Source organism: Patiria miniata, unplaced genomic scaffold (genome assembly GCF_015706575.1).
Source record: "Patiria miniata isolate m_02_andy unplaced genomic scaffold, ASM1570657v1 HiC_scaffold_7, whole genome shotgun sequence".
NCBI lineage: Eukaryota > Metazoa > Echinodermata > Asteroidea > Valvatida > Asterinidae > Patiria > Patiria miniata.
Window position 1 is genome coordinate 15,403,815 of NW_024037074.1, and position 19,392 is coordinate 15,423,206.

The 19,392-nt window shown below is 39.9% G+C and overlaps 1 protein-coding gene across 5 annotated transcripts in view; it reads left to right on the forward strand.

Moving 5' to 3' along the window:
• The window catches only part of LOC119746333 (transient receptor potential cation channel subfamily M member-like 2), a 30,776-nt gene extending 12,576 nt beyond the window's left edge, over positions 1-18,200 (forward strand). For 3 of the 5 annotated variants that reach the window (XM_038223218.1, XM_038223217.1, XM_038223220.1), the window contains 24 exons: positions 142-276; positions 626-676; positions 967-1,189; positions 1,598-1,808; positions 2,106-2,331; positions 2,764-2,880; positions 3,589-3,725; positions 4,532-4,679; positions 5,330-5,458; positions 6,415-6,663; positions 7,417-7,591; positions 8,034-8,181; positions 9,362-9,555; positions 9,936-10,046; positions 11,425-11,557; positions 11,909-12,035; positions 12,496-12,604; positions 12,966-13,117; positions 13,461-13,657; positions 13,867-13,953; positions 14,399-14,504; positions 15,016-15,159; positions 15,658-15,771; positions 16,208-16,378. In XM_038223218.1, the coding sequence (XP_038079146.1) occupies positions 142-276; positions 626-676; positions 967-1,189; positions 1,598-1,808; positions 2,106-2,331; positions 2,764-2,880; positions 3,589-3,725; positions 4,532-4,679; positions 5,330-5,458; positions 6,415-6,663; positions 7,417-7,591; positions 8,034-8,181; positions 9,362-9,555; positions 9,936-10,046; positions 11,425-11,557; positions 11,909-12,035; positions 12,496-12,604; positions 12,966-13,117; positions 13,461-13,657; positions 13,867-13,953; positions 14,399-14,504; positions 15,016-15,159; positions 15,658-15,771; positions 16,208-16,324 (3,540 nt within the window). In that variant the 3' untranslated portion in view covers positions 16,325-16,378. Of the gene's footprint in view, positions 1-141; positions 277-625; positions 677-966; positions 1,190-1,597; positions 1,809-2,105; positions 2,332-2,763; positions 2,881-3,588; positions 3,726-4,531; positions 4,680-5,329; positions 5,459-6,414; positions 6,664-7,416; positions 7,592-8,033; positions 8,182-9,361; positions 9,556-9,935; positions 10,047-11,424; positions 11,558-11,908; positions 12,036-12,495; positions 12,605-12,965; positions 13,118-13,460; positions 13,658-13,866; positions 13,954-14,398; positions 14,505-15,015; positions 15,160-15,657; positions 15,772-16,207; positions 16,379-16,404 lie in introns of those variants that run through there. The other 2 variants (XM_038223216.1, XM_038223221.1) reach the window with 2 other exon arrangements.
• Positions 18,201-19,392: the final 1,192 nt, after the last annotated feature.

Here is a 19,392-nt window from a genome sequence, read left to right on the forward strand (position 1 = left end):
GCTAAGAATCTCCAACATATTGGACAGCCGTCACTAATTACTATGTAAGTGCACTCCCTACCATAAAATCTAGCTATTATGTCATCCTGAGTGAATCCCCTGTCAGAACTATGACACTTTTTTTCATTCCTTGCCGAACAGAAAGGCGATTTAGACGACGCCCTTCACTATGCCCTGGTCAACAATCAGACAGACTTTGTCAAACTCTTCATGGAGAACGGAGTCAGCTTGAAAGATTACCTGACGATCAGAGAACTCACCCTCCTCTATAATGAGGTAAAGCACAGAGACATCGTGGTGGACTTGTAAGCAGTTGTTTAATGCAGTAGACGTTACCATAGTGGACACGTAATGGTCCAAAAGCAGTCACAGTAGAGTTGCAGCTGCCAATGCTTGTATAATTGCACATGAAGTTCTGAAGGCAAAGTGGATGGTTGTTTTAGTCCAAAGTTCTACTGCAGCTACGCACGTCACATTGTGCATCCTCAAACTTCTTTCAATTTGTGCTCTCCAAACGCGCAAAATCTAGAATCAAACTGCTATTATCTGGATTGGGGATGGCTCACATTGTTATCTTTTTAAGAAAAGGTTTCATTTCAGGTTTTTGTTTTACAATATATTTCAGGTTAAGAAGAATACTTTGTTGTATGAACTGCTCGACAAACAAAGGGGCAAGGTGAGTGTGCATTTTTATTTTTGAGTATTTTTGCCATCGTTCTTTGTCAATCAAAGTGTTGTGAATTGTGGTGTCTCTCGTATAAATTCCTATTGCTCCTCTTAAGTTCATTTTTGTGATCCTTTGAATTAGTCTTCAAGGTTCACCCTGATCGTTGTAGGAGAAGTGATCCAGTAACTCCTTATAAAAACTACGGGATTATAGTGCTGAGGTCTTGGGTTCACATCCTGGGACAGTCAAAATTTCCATTTCCTCTCAAATGAATTCAAACATTTGATCCATTTATTCAGTCTTCGAGGAAGTTCACCCTGATCGACGTGGGTAAAGTGCTTCAGGAACTGACCACGGACACCTACAAGCCCTTGTATCTCAGTCAAAAGGACAAGTTCATGCTGTCAGAGAGTGAAATCAACAAGGGAAGGGAGCGACCTGTGACGGAGGTGGGAGAGGTAGGCAGCCGGCTCTCAATGGCAGAGGGCATCAGGAACATATCCAATGCAATGGCTCGACCGGGTAAGGAAAAAGATTTTTTGTTCAAATCTTAGCGGCAGAGAGTCAAGTTTGATACTAAATCTGCTTGGACGCATATGCCCTGAAAACTTTGTAAGTTTTCACACGCACGTAGAATGCACTTAAACAATACATAATTTGTTCAGGCAAACATGGTAAATAGTCGGTGTCCTTGGGCATGATGTTTTACGGCAATTGCTTCACCAAGAGCGAATGGATGACGTTTGAAAGCTTAAGATCAATAACTAATACTATAAATATACATGTATTTTGATTAATGATATTTCTTAAGGGATTTGAAAGTGGTAGTTGGACTATTATCAAAAGGTATGAATAAAGTTATGATATTTAGTAATTATGTTTGGTATTTATTATTAGTATTCTTGTTCTGTTTTTTTCTTTCTGTACCAGACTCACCAGAGAAGAACCGTGATTTCCGCAGTCCTGTGAGGGAGCTCTTCCTGTTCGCCGTCTTGCAGAATCGGGCCGAGATGGCACGCATGTTCTGGGAAGAAGGCAAGGAGGCCATACCTAGCGCCCTGACTGCAAGCAAGATATTGACATCATTGGCAGCCAAGGAACCTGACCCTGACCATAGTGTCGTCATGGAGTTACATGCTGCGTAAGTTTGCACTCTGTATTACAAGTTGGTAATTGGCTTTTCTAAACAGAAGTATCCTGCACTTGTACATTATTTCAAATTTTTCTGGCTGTGTTATGCTGCAAATCTGGCTATGTGCAAAACTTAGTGGTTATAAATTGTTCATTAAATTGGATGATATCAATTGCTACTGACTTCCAACAAACATTATTATGAACTCTGTGACTTTCTTGTGATGGACTGTGCTACATCACTGAATACATGCAAAGTAATGGCCTAGTGTCTATGAGTCTCTCCCACATTTTATCCTACGCACAGGAGTTACGAAGAATTGGCCTTGGGTGTTCTGAACGAATGCTACAACGACGACCAAGACCGCACCTCCCTCCTGCTGGTCAGGGAGCAAGAGAATTGGGGCAAGACCACTAGCCTGAGTCTAGCCAAACAGGGCGACAATAAGAACTTCATCGCTCACACAGGAGTCCAGAATCTACTGACGGAGATCTGGAATGGCAAGCTGTCGGATGAGAACAATTACTGGCTGGTGAGTATAGACACGGAGTTACACAATATGAAATTTCATCTTAACGTGTGATATCATCCAAAAGATTCCACACCTGTACCTGGATCGCATTGACTGGATCAAAAATTAGTCTTTTCATTGTCTGAGAATTTATGAAGTAATTTGTATCGTTGGTTATGGGGACCTGATCCAAACTGGAACTGGTTCCTGATATCAACGGTCTTTGAGAACCCAGTTCTGATGCACAGCCGTACCCCTTGAAATACTTTGGTAATGGTATGCTCTTGGAAGTCACAGATGGTGGGGTCTGGTCTATGTAAAGTCACATCGAAACATTTCATTATTAATCAGTTGGAATCACAAACTTCCAAACTGATACACAGTGAAGGGTCTGTACAAGCCACTGGATGTTGAATACCATAATCATTTTTTGTTGTTTTGTGTTGCTATCAGCTGTGGGTGTGTACCTTCCTACCTCCCCTGATTCCTTGCATCGTCAAGTTCCGGGAAGATGAGAAAAGGGAGGAAGAGGACGTCATCTTGAAACAGAGGAAGAGCATCAAGAAACAGGTCAGTGTCTTGCAATGAACCCTTCCTGCATGTCCATCAAACAGTAGAGTCAGTCAAGTCTGTCACGAGCCAATGAGCATTTATCTCCAGTTTCAGTGGCATGAAACGACTGAGAATATTTCTATTCCCCTGGATGGGATGCAAGTCCATCTCAGGTTTTTCCCCAGCAAATATTGGTACCCATTTATACTCCTGGGTGGAGAGAGACAAGTGGGGGTGAAGTGGCTTGCCCAAGACCGCAATCAAACAGTACGCATTGACTAAACTGAACTTTTGATCAACTGACCATGATAGCTATGTCAAAAATCAGTCACAAAAACTCTGAGAAATGTACGGAAATGAAATGATGGCGGGGTGAAGGCCAAATTGTGTAGAGTTCATTAGGGAGAAACTTCTACGGGTTAGGTTTCGAACATTCTCGTTTGGAGTTTGAGTGGTGTTATTATTGGAAATGCATGAAAAGCAAATGATCCTATATGCCTATGAATGTAGTGACATCATTCTTGGTTAACATAGAGTTTTGTACTGGAGCTAGGTGGGGAGGAGGGGGCATTGTTGGCACCTTGCTTCCATAAGATTGCTCGCAATTAAACAAAGCATAGAATCATTACATCTCTAGTCTATAAAAAGCATGAGTTTGTATTAACAAACAACAAATTGAGTTTAAATAACTAACACTTGTACCGTTGAATTGTGATCCTGTTGCAGTCAAAAACTCATGAGGTAGCTGGTGGACAGAACGGTGGACAGAACGGTGGACAGAACGGCACCTACAATGAAGTCTTGGAGTTGTCTGCGCTACAAAATGTTGAGGAAAATGAAGCCCCGTACGCCAACAACGTAGAGTAGGTTTATGACGTATTCATTGAAGTTGCTGCACAAAATACCATGTCGTGCAGTCACTTCAGTGGAGTGATTTTGTAATTTTGTTTCTTCTAGGGATTTGAAAATTCACTTAAATGTGTACTTTATACTTGTCCTTTCTGAGTGATTTTGGAACTACGTTTTGTTTTCATGTGTAATAAAGGCTTAGCGCCCATCGTTTGTAATTTGTGCATTTCAACATTCTAGGATCTCGATTTCAAATCAAAAGTTACTGAATTATGTTTTGAATTGGGCCTGAAGTCAGCGTCCGTGACACGTTCTCACTGAGCCGATCCGACGAATTATAGCAACCAGGCGCATGTGTGCGTCGTGTCAATGCTTGTGCACGCCTCGCCGAATAAAAAAACGAACTACTAACGGAAATTTCCAACGATGCATCCTTAAACGCATCGTTGGAAAGGCCTTCTTTCATTGATTTCTTCAAAATGACAGCTTGCCAGAAGAATAATTTCACAGGGAATTTAGTCCCATAACTTAAATCCAGTATGTTTCTTGACAAAAATTATGTCAGTTACTTTTTGGAGAGCTGCAAATGATGGACTGTACCTTAAATGTCATCAACACTGTGGCTTTTGGAATGATCCAAACTCAGAACAGCTAGGTCAACAGTTAAAGGAACTGCAAACAAAGGGCCATGTTGCTCAGTAGGTATAGCATCCAGGTTTTTCACACCACAAGTCAAAGGTTCGCATCCCGCTTTAAGTCAATATTCTCTAAATCAACTGATCAATAGTAGATTATGTGGGGATGATTTTTAATATTCCAGTGACGGTGATCAAGCAGAGAATGAAGATCCAGATAAGTATCATGAGACAGCGGACATTGACATCACCAGCAGCGGCAAGAAACTGGCCTGGTGGCAACGCTTCTCTCTCTTCTACAACGCACCGATCATCACCTTCAGACACAACTTGGTGAGTGAGCTTTAAAAGATTGCATTTTTCCCCCCAGTCAACACAGCCTGGATATTGCCGGAAACCTGCAAGAAAAATTGCATTCATTTACTTCTTACTAAGAATGTCCCATACTTGTTCCAAAAACAGCATCCAGAAAGAACTTATGAACAAAATTAGAAAACTTAAGTTTTTCAATTCTTCCTTATCACCCTCAATTAATCCTAAATGCCAGGTTTGCAACGGAGAATAAATCTGATGTTTACAAAGTGTAATATCACCAAAGTTTAAAAAACTTTAATTGCCTGTCCAAAGATAATCGCATCTCAATAAAAAAAAAATTGTGGTGCCAATTAATGTTTTGAATCTGATGTATTAACTGTCTCAGAAAGAATTCCTCACATGGATATCACTAATTTTTCCCTTCAGTGACCTATCAAACATCAGAAAGCGATAACATGTCCCTAAAGAGTCCAATTTAGAAGGGAAACTATTTAAGCATTTACTGAGAAAACACTTGTTCATTTGTTCAGATTTGTTCAGAATTTTTCAGACCAGTCTCGTAGGGTTTGTGCACAGGGTGTCAAGTGATGTCCAGGTATGGACCTCTTTTCATTTTCTTATCCCTTGTTCAACATCGTAAAACCTTGCTTAATCGTTGTCTTTGACAGTTGTCTTACTTGGTGTTCTTGCTGTTGTTCAGCTACATCATCCTGGCTAATTTCACGCCTACCATCTCTATCTTTGAGATGGTCCTCATCGGCTGGGTGGGCTCACTCTACCTGGAGGAGTTACGACAGGTAGGAGGATACCCATAGTATACAAATATTGAGTGGCTCAGAGTGGAATGGGAGGAATATTATCGCAAGGTAAAATCTAGACTTTTCCATTTCACGAGGCGAAGCCGAGTGAACTGGAAAAGTCCAGATTTTACCGAGCAATAATATTCCTCCCATTTCACAATTTAAAGCCACTCAATATTTGTTTTATATAACTGACAAATAGATCCTTGTCATTTGATATACTTGAACTTTTATTTCAATATAAAATTGGTGGAAAATGTATTCTCTCTTCAAAACCACCCCTTCACAAAATTGTTTGAACCCAACTCTGTAATAATAATAATAATAATTTGGGAGGCTAATCATCCTTACTCGCAGCTGGTATGCTGAATTGCCAAGGACGCGGCTACAACGTGGTCGTCATCGGCTGGCTCTTTGGAACAATACGCAACGCTGAACGCGCACACCATCATGCATTTGCTTACAAATACCGCGTCACAGAACAAGGATGATCCTAACTGTTGAATAGTAAATCCCATTTCCTATGAGCGAATGGGACTTTTTGAGCCCCGGCGTGAGTGGGAGCAATAACAAATGTCACGTGATGTGAGTTCCACCAATCAAATGACAAGGATCTGTATGTCAGTTATATAAACTGGATTAGAACACCGGAGCCAATTTTATCGTACTTTATTGACAATGAGGAGAGATTGTATACCCTGGTTTGCTGCCTACCGTACCGTTGGCTTTGGCTATCCAGCTGAGAATCGGGTCCAAATGTTCATCATTATTATAATTATTATTTTTTTGAAAATAATTTTGTTTGCAGTACAGCTTTTACGAGAACCCCTTTGACAAAAGACAAACATCTCTGAGAAGTGAAACCAAACAAATTCGTGTCTAAAGATCAGAGAAAACCAAACGTGAAATTAGTTTATTTTTTAACTTAATTTCTTTCTTTATTTCCTGAGTAGATTGCTCAAGGGGAGTCCAACAGCTGGCGAGTGCGCTTCTGGTTCTGGATCTCAGATTACTGGAACATGGTAGACATTGCCACCTTGGTGCTCTTTGCTGTCGGGGTAGCTCTGCGATTCTTTGATCATCTCTTTGACTACGCTCGCATCATCCTAGCGTTGGACTTGGCCATCTTCTACATCCGCATCCTGCAGATATTCTCCGTCAGTAAGAACCTGGGACCAAAGCTGATCATGATTGCCAAGATGGTAAGCAACTCTCTGACTTAAACCTCACAGAACTTTCCAAATCCACTAATAGACCGATCCACTTGGTCCTATGATTGGTCAGATTGGGTTATTGGATCGTTCTATTGTCAGATTACGGAGGTGCAGCCCAGAACCAGTTACGTCGGATGACATGTATACACCCAAATGTTTTGCCGTATTCGGGACGTATAAACACGCAGTGAGCGAGGCCGGAAATATCCGTCTGCGACTCGCTCGCAGCGAGTGAGGTCGGAAATACCAGGGTGTGCTACCCGCAGATGACGGCTTGAGCCCGTCTGGCATCGAGGTTCGCAAAAAATATCCCGCGCCTGGGTCCGGTCAATGTCAAAATAATCCCGGCGCGAAGTGGTTAATTATGAAAGTTTCAGCATAAAGAATTTGTTTCCAGGTTCCTGCAAAGCAGTGGATGTTGGAAAATTTAAAATGGTGCCTATAAAACTGCTGAAGGAGTAATTAGCAATAAGAGACCATTTGTCAAGTTTGGATGGATTGAAATAAGCTCATGCAGTTCAGCCTTGCTCCCCTTCCCAAAAAAAAAAGAAATTATGTCCGTTTTATTTCTTAGAATCGACTTTGATAGCAAATTTGATAATCTCTGTGCAGCTGAGTTTAGTCTGAAGTCTACTTTTGACGTAATACTTTAGATGATGTGAGTGAGAATTAAATGGCCGAATTGAATCACCCTGGTCCAATTCATCAATTCAAACTCTTTTTAATTATTTTTCTAAATAGATGGTTGACCTGGCCTTCTTCGTTGCCATCCTGTGCGTGTTTCTCATCGCCTACGGTGTAGCCTCCCAAGCGATACTCTACCCCAACGGCACAAGCTTCCGAGAGGTCATTACCGGGGTCTTCTTCAAGGCTTACTTCCAGATGTATGGAGAGTTGTTCCTGGAAGACATCGAAGGTAAACAATTTCTGTTGAAAGGAGCTATGTCAACCTTGGCCTGGTTTGGGCCATGTCCGAATCACTACGGCTACAGCTGTATATAACACTTGCACCTATGGAAGCCATTGGCTAGCCACTGCAGTCACTTCCCATAGACTCCTGCATTATTGCCGGTTGTAGGCGAGTGATTCGGACACGGCCTTTGTTCGTTGATCAGTGGAATGTGGGTATTTACTGTCGTTGTTGTTTCCGTCTGTTTTAGTGTTGGGAGGGTTTTCTCCAGGACAGGTCTGGACAGCACAGGTCTGGGTTTTTAAATGACCTATTTTTCCATTTTTGGGTTAATGGCTTTTGATGAATGCCTTCTCAACACAAACATTGACAAACCACTAACGTTAGGGTGTGATTGCTCAGTTTGGACCCCATTATGATTTCCTTCATTTGTTTGATTGTTTTTAAGGCAACAACGGCTGTTCTGATGACCCCGCACTGATTGAGGCTGGGGCCCCACGATGCCCTCAGTATTCCACTATTGGTGTCATCCTACTGGCCATATATATGATGCTGAGTAATGTACTACTCCTGAACCTACTCATTGCTATGTTCAGGTAAGACAAGTGGCAATGATTAACCTAATATTGATATGATGACCCCGCACTGATTGAGGCTGGGGCCCCACGATGCCCTCAGTATTCCACTATTGGTGTCATCCTACTGGCCATATATATGATGCTGAGTAATGTACTACTTCTGAACCTACTCATTGCTATGTTCAGGTAAGACAAGTGGCAATGATTAACCTAATATTGATATTCATTCATTAATACCTCAGACAGTTTATCCATTCCCATTTGTTGAGAGCCCGTCACGTGGGTAGTTTTAACCAATTCATGCCGGGATTTTTTTGACAAGAACGGAACGAGGCGTAAGATTACTTTTCACTCGTCCTCATGCCAGGCGGGTTGAAGTCATCACCCTCGGGCAGCACACTCATATTTCCAGCCTCGCTCGCTGCGAGCCAGTCGCTGATAGATATTTCCGGCCTTGCCCCCTGCGTGTTTATCTGTCATCCATTCCGAATACCGCAAAACCTTAGCGGGTATACATTTCATCCGGCGCGAACTGGTTAAACAGTTGATAAAGCAACGGCTGGCTGGTTTTATTCGTTTTTCCGGTGTGACATGAAATCTGGACCTTTTTACCTGTTTATTGGTTTACAATCTTCACTAAGGCATGCACAATACTACCAATGAGTCCATATATTGAGAGTCCTAAATTCACACCGTCATAAACACTATTGCAAACGTGATGTAACCTATGTGCAGTGTAGTATTTACGTGACTTAGTTAATAGATGGTACAAGCCGGTACAAGCTACAGCATTGTGTCAACACTCACTTTCAGAAACAAACTCGACCACTAGAAACGCAGTATTCAATTTGTGACATCACGTGTTGTAGGCTTGTTGGAAAGTAAATTTCTGCCTATTCACTAATAACATGTCACCATATTGCCATTCAAGGGTTACTTGTACATAGAGTCTGTAATAGAAGCAATGATATATCATCCCATGAAACCAGTATCAGCACACCTTCATCATTTAGCACTTGTATTACATTGTATGAATTTGTATTAATTCCCACATTGATTTATAGACATATGCAGTGGGTGGGTGGGTGGGAGGGAGTAGGGCAGCACGGGGGGTAAAACGCAGGGTGGTTTGGGGCGGTACAGGGATTAACGTATAAAGTAAAGAACTCTAAACTGAACTCAATGATCTTCATTGCAGCTACACCTTCTCAGCAGTACAAGAGAACACCGACGTCTTCTGGCGTTTCCAGCGTTACGACCTGATCAAGGAGTACTTCAATCGTCCAGCCCTTGTGCCACCGTTTATCATCATCGCTCACGTCTTCTTTCTGATCCGCTTCCTGATCCAAAAGTTCTGTGGATGCTGCCTCAGATTCCGTACAGGGGAACTAAGTAAGTGACGTTTTTGCCTGCTCATAAAACTTGTAAACATTCACAATTTTTTTTTTTTTTTTTTTTTAAGAATATGCTGACACAGGGCACAGTTCCTGTCATTATCACAAGTAATTTCTACATCCACACTACCTTGGAAGCATCAACTCATTTCATATAGGAACAGGAATACTCCATTTCTTCAGGAGCTTTCGTAACATCTTCCTGATAATATCTTCAGTTTGCTAATCATGCACAATACTCTCATGGCCTTTTGATACATAATTCTTATGGTTTGGTTATCCTTCAATTAAGCAGTAAATGCATGTCAGACATTTAAGATAACATCCACACGCTTTAACACTTTTCCTTTGCTATTCACGTGCCTTCCCGGAATCAAGCAAACGACCACAATTATCGGCCGTCTTACCGGAGGGTGGCTAGTATTTTGGATGATATGAGAAAGGGCACTCGGGGAGCATTCGTTGGTAGACGGCACTTCATAGTACAGAGTATGTACCCAGAATTCTATGCACGGCACCAATGAACCTCTTACCCTGGTTTTAGGCTACCTTGAATTCCTCCCCATATAATTGCATGAAATAAAGTGAATGAAACCAGGCTGGAAACATTTATGAAGGTTTATTCGGACATAACAGCATGATGAATGATTGAAGTGACACAATTGATTTATAAGGGTGCCCTCAGATTGACCTTGCGATGACACAGATCAGTCGGGGACTGACTTTTCAGGATCAAGCTGCGTCTGAGCTACGACCGTCGGGAACATATCAGTCATATCAGATTAAATGAGTAGACGTGGCCGTTGAAGATCGTTTGATTGTTATCAACACAGCATCGTCATTTTGGAGACATCACATGATCATGTCTATGCCAAGGAATCACTTTCACGTCATAGGTGACGTGAGCATGTTCCACGAGACTCGCACGATTTCTCATTTTTGTGACCTGAGCAAGACTTTTGTGCTTGGTGCTGACAGTTCGACTTAATGTCAAAGGTCGACCTGAGGTCACCCTTAGTACTAATCCTAGAAAATTGATTCATACTGCTAACAACAGTTCTTTTCTTTGTTGTGAGTCACATGAATTTAAGTGGTTTTGGAATTTCTTCTTTTATCTCTTGTAAGTTCCACAGTACTTTTCCAATCCCTTTTCCCGATAGCACATGTGCATTTTGTTTTGACTACTTTTCACCATAATCGGTTGGTGAAATACCAATCAAAACTACACTCTCAACAGCAAAAATCAGCGGAAAACAATACTGGTGACAGGGAAACCTTATCGCAATCCAGCTATACACCCATACATAAAAAGGCATGTTCATCTTATTTAGAGACATGCTGAATTTATGTATGTTTGGTGTGCAGTAACATCATTTATGCACACGGACCATCGCCTGTGTATGTTTTCCGTGTTGAGTTTGCCAAATGTAACATTTTCAACAATATCTTGCATGAACTCTATACTAACCACGAGGTGTGTGTCCTGTGTCACCTCAGATCCCTTCTAATGAAGTCATAACTTCTTTATTGATTGGTTTTGTATTTGGATGGTTTTTGGTGAGCATTTTGATGGCATTCAGACTAAGGCATGAACTTGTCTCACTGGTATGTGACTCTTCCTTAACAGTCTTCCTGAAAGTGGAAAAACACAATATAAAGTCTTGAGAAGTTTGAGAATTTCAAAGCAATCAGACCATATTACAAAGAACTATAGATTTTACCAATTACCAAAGAAAATTACCTTCAAGAGCTTCAGTGATTTTTCTTTGTTCGGTCATGTCGGTCAAGAATAGCACCTAGACTGTATTTCCCATAGTTTATTTAAAGGAAAAACTTGGCGCTGATTTAATTTATTTTTCCCCCACAGAGCAACGTCTCTCGAAGTCTCAAGCCAAGCAGTTAGTTCTATGGGAAGCCATCCAGAATGATGAGTACATTGCTAAGGAGAAGATCCGTCTGCAGAGTGACATCAGTGAACAGGTCCGAACCACTGGGGAGAGGTGAGCTAACCGTTCTGAAACCATGGCCATCTTGGTATTGACCCCATTGCATCACATGTTAAACTCATAATGGATCATGGGTGCCTGACTATGAAAAAATGTTTTCATTAATATAAAGATTAACTTTGGTTTCAGTGGTACTTATTAATATCTGCATCAAGCTTTTCCTTGGCAATGTTTCTCCAAAAAAAAACTTATTTGTGTGATTCCTGTAACCACTTCAAAATATGCTTTTGAACTGAATGGGACACAGTAGCACAAATTATCACGATTTCTCTGGTAACAGTTTGTCGAAATCCTTTTTTCCATGTAAACAACAACCACTTGATGACACTTCTTCCATTCTTCCAGAGTTGAGGACCTCCTTGGTAAGATGGAGGAACTCTTTGCTGATCCAGAGACCGGAGTTCCTTCCAAAGCTCTTGGCCTTCTCGGCGAAAAGGCTCTGGAGGATAGACTCAACAGACTGGAAGATCAGGTAACATTCAAGGCCAATTTTTTAGTGATGAAATATCTTTTTAAAAAATTTGAAAATCTGTTGCCAATGTTTTTCTAAAGAGTCTGTGACCTATTCATGGAAGATCATTATTCAATAGTATTGGACAGGGAAGCAAAACTGTAAAAGCCATAACTTTATCCACCTCTTTTGTTGAAAAAAAAATCATGTTTTAATCAATAAACTTGAACAGAATAAAGCTACTATTGGAATTTTTCAAATCAAGCAGGATTTTGCTTGAATATGAAATCTTGATTGGGTTCAGTTGTATTGTTTATTTTGTTGGGTTTAATTTTTTTTTGGGGGGGGGATAATTTTTATGTAATTGGATACGTTTGTGTAATGTGCTATCACTGTTGTTATAGTTAGACATTCGTTTTGGGATAATATTAAATTTGTGGTTCTAGCTTGACCCATGTGACCTTTGACCTTTTGGCCTCAGATGGAGAGGACCAATCAGGCAATAGACTGGATCATTACAGCCCTTGACGACAATCAGCTTGGGTCCAAGGAGGGGCTGCCCTCCCTGAAAGAAGTCAAGCCGAGAGAAGGTAGGACCAGGATCTTCTTACACCTCATCATCAACCCCAGAGATTCATCAATGCTACTCAGTAAAACTTCTTATGATGGATTAAACTCCCCGAATCGGCCAAAATAAGTGGAAGAACTCAAAGCATACCCTTGCTCTTTAACTTTCAAGGAATATCAAGCTCCTAGTCAAGTAATAGTGACTACATTCCTCTGTTTTGCAAAATTCTTTGAAACCTCCTATTGGACTTTAAAGGATCTTAGAGAGAGAAGTAAACCCCACATAACAAGGGCTGAAAACAGACCTCTTTCTTCTTCTAATCCTCTATTAATATTTTCATCATTTGATTTTGAGGTATTTTGTGTCTTTGTATTTCTTTTTAGAGAGTGACATCTATGAGTTTGGCGAGGACCCTAAAGTCCCTACCACCCTGGAGGAGCTAGGCATAGCCTTACACCTGAAGGCTCGGTCCAGTCCTTACCCTGGCACTGCCATCAAACGGTTCCCAGTACCTGATGAGAAAGTACCATGGGAGGTCAGTTTCAATCCTATACCTTCCCAACTCCACCACTGTTATTATTATTAATCATTTCTGGTAACGAAACCAATTGTACCACTTTCATTCCTATAGGATAGTCCTGTCCCCATCTCCTGGCAGTATTCAATAAACTAATAGCAAATAGTTCCCTATACTCGTACTTGTTATAATAAATCCAAATAAATCCAATTTTTCATCCCAATCTTAAAAGAATTTCAGTGTTTGACCAACACCCAGGGATCTACACAAGGCCCCTTAAGATACATTGTGACATTGATTTGAAGGTTATAAAGTTAAAAAGAAAAGTTTTGATTTTGTGGAATTTATCTTCTTCTCACAGAAAAGTTTCCGCAGCTACAAGCCCGTCACCTACACCCACCCTAGCATCCTAGCCATGCCCCACTTTGCAGACGTGGACTTGCTCAACTTCCCTAAGCAAGAGAGACCCATGCTGAATTTCAACATGTTGGACAAGTCTGTCAACTATGACCGTCTGAGCTTCCTGGGCCACTACATTGTTGTGGATGGCATCCCACAGTAAGTCAGTTGGCCAGCAGGAACAATTCCATTACAAGTCCAATCACTAGTCCAATCACACACAAGTCCAGTCAAAGGTGACAAGAGACAAACTGTGACAAAGGAATGCCTTTTTATTCTATTTCTAAAACAAAACATTTGAAAAGAAGTTTTATTATTCTTTTCTTCACGCATCCTAATTAATTGCTTTGTTCATTTGTTTTACCCAGAAACCCCAGGGGTCGTACTGGCATGATAGGTCGTGGGTTACTGGGACGGTTTGGACCCAATCACGCCGCAGATCCAATCGTTACCAGGTAAGATAATAAACGCTGCCAGTATGTTACGTGGAGAATTCTATGCAGACGTGAAGAGATTGTGTGATAGTAAAGAAATAGTAACACTCGTTACAGTTATTGTTGACATTGATTGAATGAGATTCTGGCCAATAAAGTTTGCACAGTTTTGTTTAATAAATTACCAATTTCTTAAGGAACACTTCATACGAAAAGAACACGACAAAACACCATGTTTCAAATGTATTCTCAACTGTTACATACCACTTAACATGAACGCCCCAAACCACCTGTCTGTTTCTCCCCAGACCGCCCAAAACTGACCAATTTTTTTTGGTACTATGTTGTGGATCTAATTTTGAATGAATACAAAGTAATTCAAGTAGTAGTGCAAGTTTTGTAAGTCATTCTTTATCGTTGTTATTTTGATTTGCATTTGTGATGACTTTGTCTTGTCTTATTACAGATGGAAGAAGAACCCAGACGGCTCACAGATGGAAGATGGCGGCTTGAAGGTTTTGGAATTTGTTGCCATACAGAGGAAAGACAACCAGCAATGGGCCATCCCTGGGGTATGTAGGGGTACTAAATGGGTACAGGGAGGGGTGTATGGGGTTCATAGAGGGGTACAAAGGACATGGAGTTTATTGCCATATAGAGGAAAGACAACCAGCAATGGGCCATCCCTGGGGTATGTAGGGATACTAAATGGGTACAGGGTGGGGTGTATGGGGTTCATAGAGGGGTACAGAGGACATGGAGTTTATTGCCATACAGGGGAAAGACAACCAGCAATGGGCCATACTGGGGGTATGTAGGGGTACCAGAGGGGTACAGGGAGGGGTGTATGGGGTTCATAGAGGGGTACAGAGGACATGGAGTTTATTGCCATATAGAGGAAAGACAACCAGCAATGGGCCATACCGGGGGTATGTAGGAGTACCAGGGGTACAGGGAGGGGTGTATGGGGTTCATAGAGGGGTACAGAGGACATCAGCTGTGGCTTAAATTGGTCCTAATTGGGTACAGTGTGAGAGGTCACAGGACTTTTGGTGATTTTCGTTTTTGCTCAATCGCTATCAGGGTATGGTTGAGCCAGGGGGCGTGGTCAGTGAGACACTCAAGAGGGAGTTTGGTGAGGAAGCCATGGGATCGATGGACAAGTCACCAGAGGAGACAGCTGCAATCCAGAAGAAGATTGAAGAACTCTTTCATAATGGTGTGGAGGTAAAAAAAACTTGGATTTCTTAATAGGGCTGGGACAGTTACCTAGTAATTGATGCCCAAAACCCGGTACCCGATACCCAGTACCCAATACCCGGTATCTGATACCTGGTACCTGATACCCATTAGTTCCTGATACCTAAACCCAGTACCTGATACCCAGTACCCGACACCCAGTATCCGGTACCTGATGCCCAATGCCCGATACCCAATACCCGATATCCAATACCCGGTACCTGATACCCAATAGTTCCTGATACCTAATACCCAGTACTTGATACCCAGTACCCAGTGCCTGACACCCAGTACCCAGTACCTGATACCGTATGGTACGTGATACCCAATACCCAGTACCCGATACCGGACTGAAAATAGTAGTCACATGGTTCTGTACAATATTTTTTACCGAAAAAAGGGCAACACAGCTTTCTTTTGACCGATTGCTGGATTTGAATTGATACAGATGACCAATTTCTTGAAATATGGGATTTTTGTTTTAAGGTTTACAAGGGTTATGTGGATGATCCAAGGAATACAGACGATGCCTGGATGGAGACGGTGGCTATGAACTTCCATGATGAGGAGGGAACATCAGTGGGTCTACTGGAACTACAGGTAAGAGGTGTTTTTGGTCACTAACATCATAAATGGCAATTTCCTCCTGGTTGTAGAGTTCCATTTGGGTCACCCATTGCCATTACTGACCATATCTGCTCAAAGCATTCAATATGGAAACACCTTTCCGGTTCAAAACTAAACCAGTCGATAATGTTTTTTTTGTTGAAATTTAAAAATGCAATTTTTTTTTCACGAAAGTTGTGTAGTTTTAATGTTGAATTTTTTTTGGTCTAGATTCAGGAGATTTTCGGGGACTAATATGAGTAAATTTTTGCTTCAGGATCATTAAGTGCTGCAATATCAGGCTGGAGTTTTTCTATTCGTAATGATCCTGCACCCATAGATGAAGCCACAGCTGGAGCCTAAGCCTGGGTTTGGATAACACCTATGTCTTGTGGCTCATCATTCTGTCATTGTGTCTTGATTTAAACAGGCAGGTGATGATGCGCAGGGCGTGCGATGGCAGAGAGTCAGCTCTAAGATTCCTCTCTTTGCTAGTCACCAAGCCATGCTCAGGAAGGTAGCTGAGCTGCACAATGCTGCCTTCTAGATTTGAGTCACAGGATACAGCCTTCTGGAGCTATGGGTATCAAAGGCAATGACCGGGGCGTCGCGTCTACAACAGTAGAAGTCAGCTCCAAGATTCCTCTCTTTGCTAGTCACCAAGCCATGCTCAGGAAGGTAGCTGAGCTGCACAATGCTGCCTTCTAGACTTGAGTCACAGGATACAGCCTTCTGGAGCTAGGTATCAAAGACAATGACAGGGGCGTCGCGTCTACGACAGTAGAAGTCAGCTCCAAGATTCCTCTCTTTGCTAGTCACCAAGCCATGCTCAGGAAGGTAGCTGAGCTGCACAATGCTGCCTTCTAGACTTGAGTCACAGGATACAGCCTTCTGGAGCTAGGTATCAAAGACAATATGGTGCCCAGCAAAGCGTAGGACAAAAGCTGAGCTTCACATAAACTGCTGTCTAGCACCTAATTCCCATTTAATCAGTCTTTTACAGTAAAACGTATCCTGTAAGACTTCACAGGGTGGATTGTTCCAGAATGAATTATGCAAAACCGACAATTCTTAACGTTTCCTGCCATGTTTTTAACCTGTGGTAATTTTTGTCTGACATGATTTTGTAAACTGACAATGTTATCATTATATATTCTAATTTCCATGAAAATTTCAATGGACGCAATTATTAGCTAAATTTAAACTCAAAGAGTGGATCAGTACTAGAACAAATACAATTGTATCGTTATAACATGATTTCAAAGATATTATTATAAAACAAAATTGCTTCCGAAAGCCAAATTTCATTTATTTGTTTCAAATTGAAGTTTAAAAAGACTGTTGACATTTGATTGCAGTGACTTTGTAATTTGTTTTATTTTGAAAAGAAAAGGGTCTTCAGTTACTTGTGGTTAGTGGCAGATAACAAGTATAATGTAAGCTAGAAATGAATGTGAAATTGAAAACATGAAAGTTGATCAATCTTGCCATGATAATAAATAAGCAGAAATTTGAAGAAGAAAAACACAGTAAATGAAATGAAGTGAAGTATAATGAAAGTCATTCAAGAGATATTTTTGCCATTTGTGCATGTAGACGTAGAATTGAACATAAGTGGATGTTAAACTTGTTTCTTTGAAAAGTAACTACATTTGTGTATACACGTAGGCCTATATGGAGATATTATGTCTAATAAGATTTTATATTCTGTTGAAATTTAGTATGAAAGTCTTCAGCAAAGGAAAACAAAATGGATGTAGGTTTGACATCAATAATGCAGTGTAATCCATGTATCATATATTTTTGCAGAGGAATTTTTATCATGTTTATCTACAAAAATTTGTTTTTAACATCAATTTCAAATTATATTAAGAGTTCAAATGTAGAAAAGTTTGGTGAATGATATACAGTGTTTTGGGGACATTTACATATACTTATATATATTTTACTAATGATGTATGAATATTTAATGACCACCATCGTGAAACCAAAACAATATTTTAAAGGTTTTTCCCGCAAATCTAAATTTTTGTGAACTAACAATTCCAACAAGAAGGTTTTCATAGTCAGATTGCTGTGCATGTAGAAAATGATGGTGTTAACTAATTGAGAAAACAGGAAGAAATACACACATATCTGATAATGCCTGGCTTATTTTTTTGCAGAGCAGGGCAATCGTACTTAAAGCATTTGCTGTAGTTTTTCACTAGATTTTCATTTGCACAATCACTACTTTTAAACTAAAAGTAGTGATTACTATTATAAGTGTAATTTAATAATCATCACATTTTTAAGGGCTTACAATTTAAAAAATAGGTTGGTTGTTTTTGTTTGTTATATTGTTCATCTTTATTATACTGTAGACTGCTTGTACTTGAAATATTTAAGATTGAAATATTTATACTCTTACAACTCTAAAGCTTAAAAAAAAAGATGTTTCGATATAAGAAACTAATAGTAGTACTGCAATTTCATCCACAAAAGAGCTGATTTTTCATTGAAACCTGATGTTTTCGGTAAAGTTTTAGTCCAACTACAAGTAGCTCTTTTATGGCTGAACCAAGTTAAAAGTAGACAGTGTTAAGACAAGTGGTAGATTGGCAGAAGTGAAATATTATAGTATTGACAATTTCTTCCATTCTTTAAGAAAGACTGTAGTGAGTTTGTAATAGAAAGGAACCATCCAAATACAATTTTATAGCAAAGTGTTTTGTACATTAAATTTAATAACAGAAAACTTTTTTTCAGGAACATGAGTCCTCAAACCTCCATGTGCCTTTCATTGTATGGAGTTAGTGGTGGAATTTGAGCTGAATTAGAAGATTAACTTTCATTTTACTAGTTTCATTGAATATTATATTCTCAGAATCATAGTCCTGAAAATATTCTTTTAAATTCATTTTAGACACGTGAAACACATCTTTAACATCACTTATGTGGCAAAGCGAATTTCAAAATTGTAATGTTTTCCAAGTACAGTAATTAAAAAAAAAACATCTCTCTTTTTATTATTAGGTATGAAGGCATTGTTTATATTGTTTCATTCAAAGGATATACTACATAAGCTTTAGAATTATAATTGTAATTATTAAAATGCTTAATCATGCCAATGAAAACAATAGAGTAAACTAACATAAGAGTTTTTAAATTGTAGATTATATCATTAAACAACAATTATGTTTGAGGTATAGTGAATATTGCCCAGATTTTAAAGTTACAAAATTTGGTAATCTTGCCCAACAGTCATTTTTTTTGTTACTCAAACAGACAGAGATTGAAATACGCTTCTTATTGAAATACGCTTCTTTATCTATTATATTCAAATCACCAGTTGAGGTTCCAATACTGTCCAGATTATAAAGTTATGAAATTTAGTGATCTTGCCCAACAGTTTTATTTTTTTGCTCAAACAGACAGATTGAGATACACTCTCAAATTTCTTAGTGATTTGTAGGTAATAAATTAAAATAACTTTTTTTTAAATTGTTTAGTGATTGCTTAACTAACTCAAGGCGCAGGTAATATAATGAAAAAAAATGCACATATTAAAATACCAAGTAATAATGTAGCAGGCCATGTGGGCTTCAGGAGGCAAATTATTAAATAATTATGAGA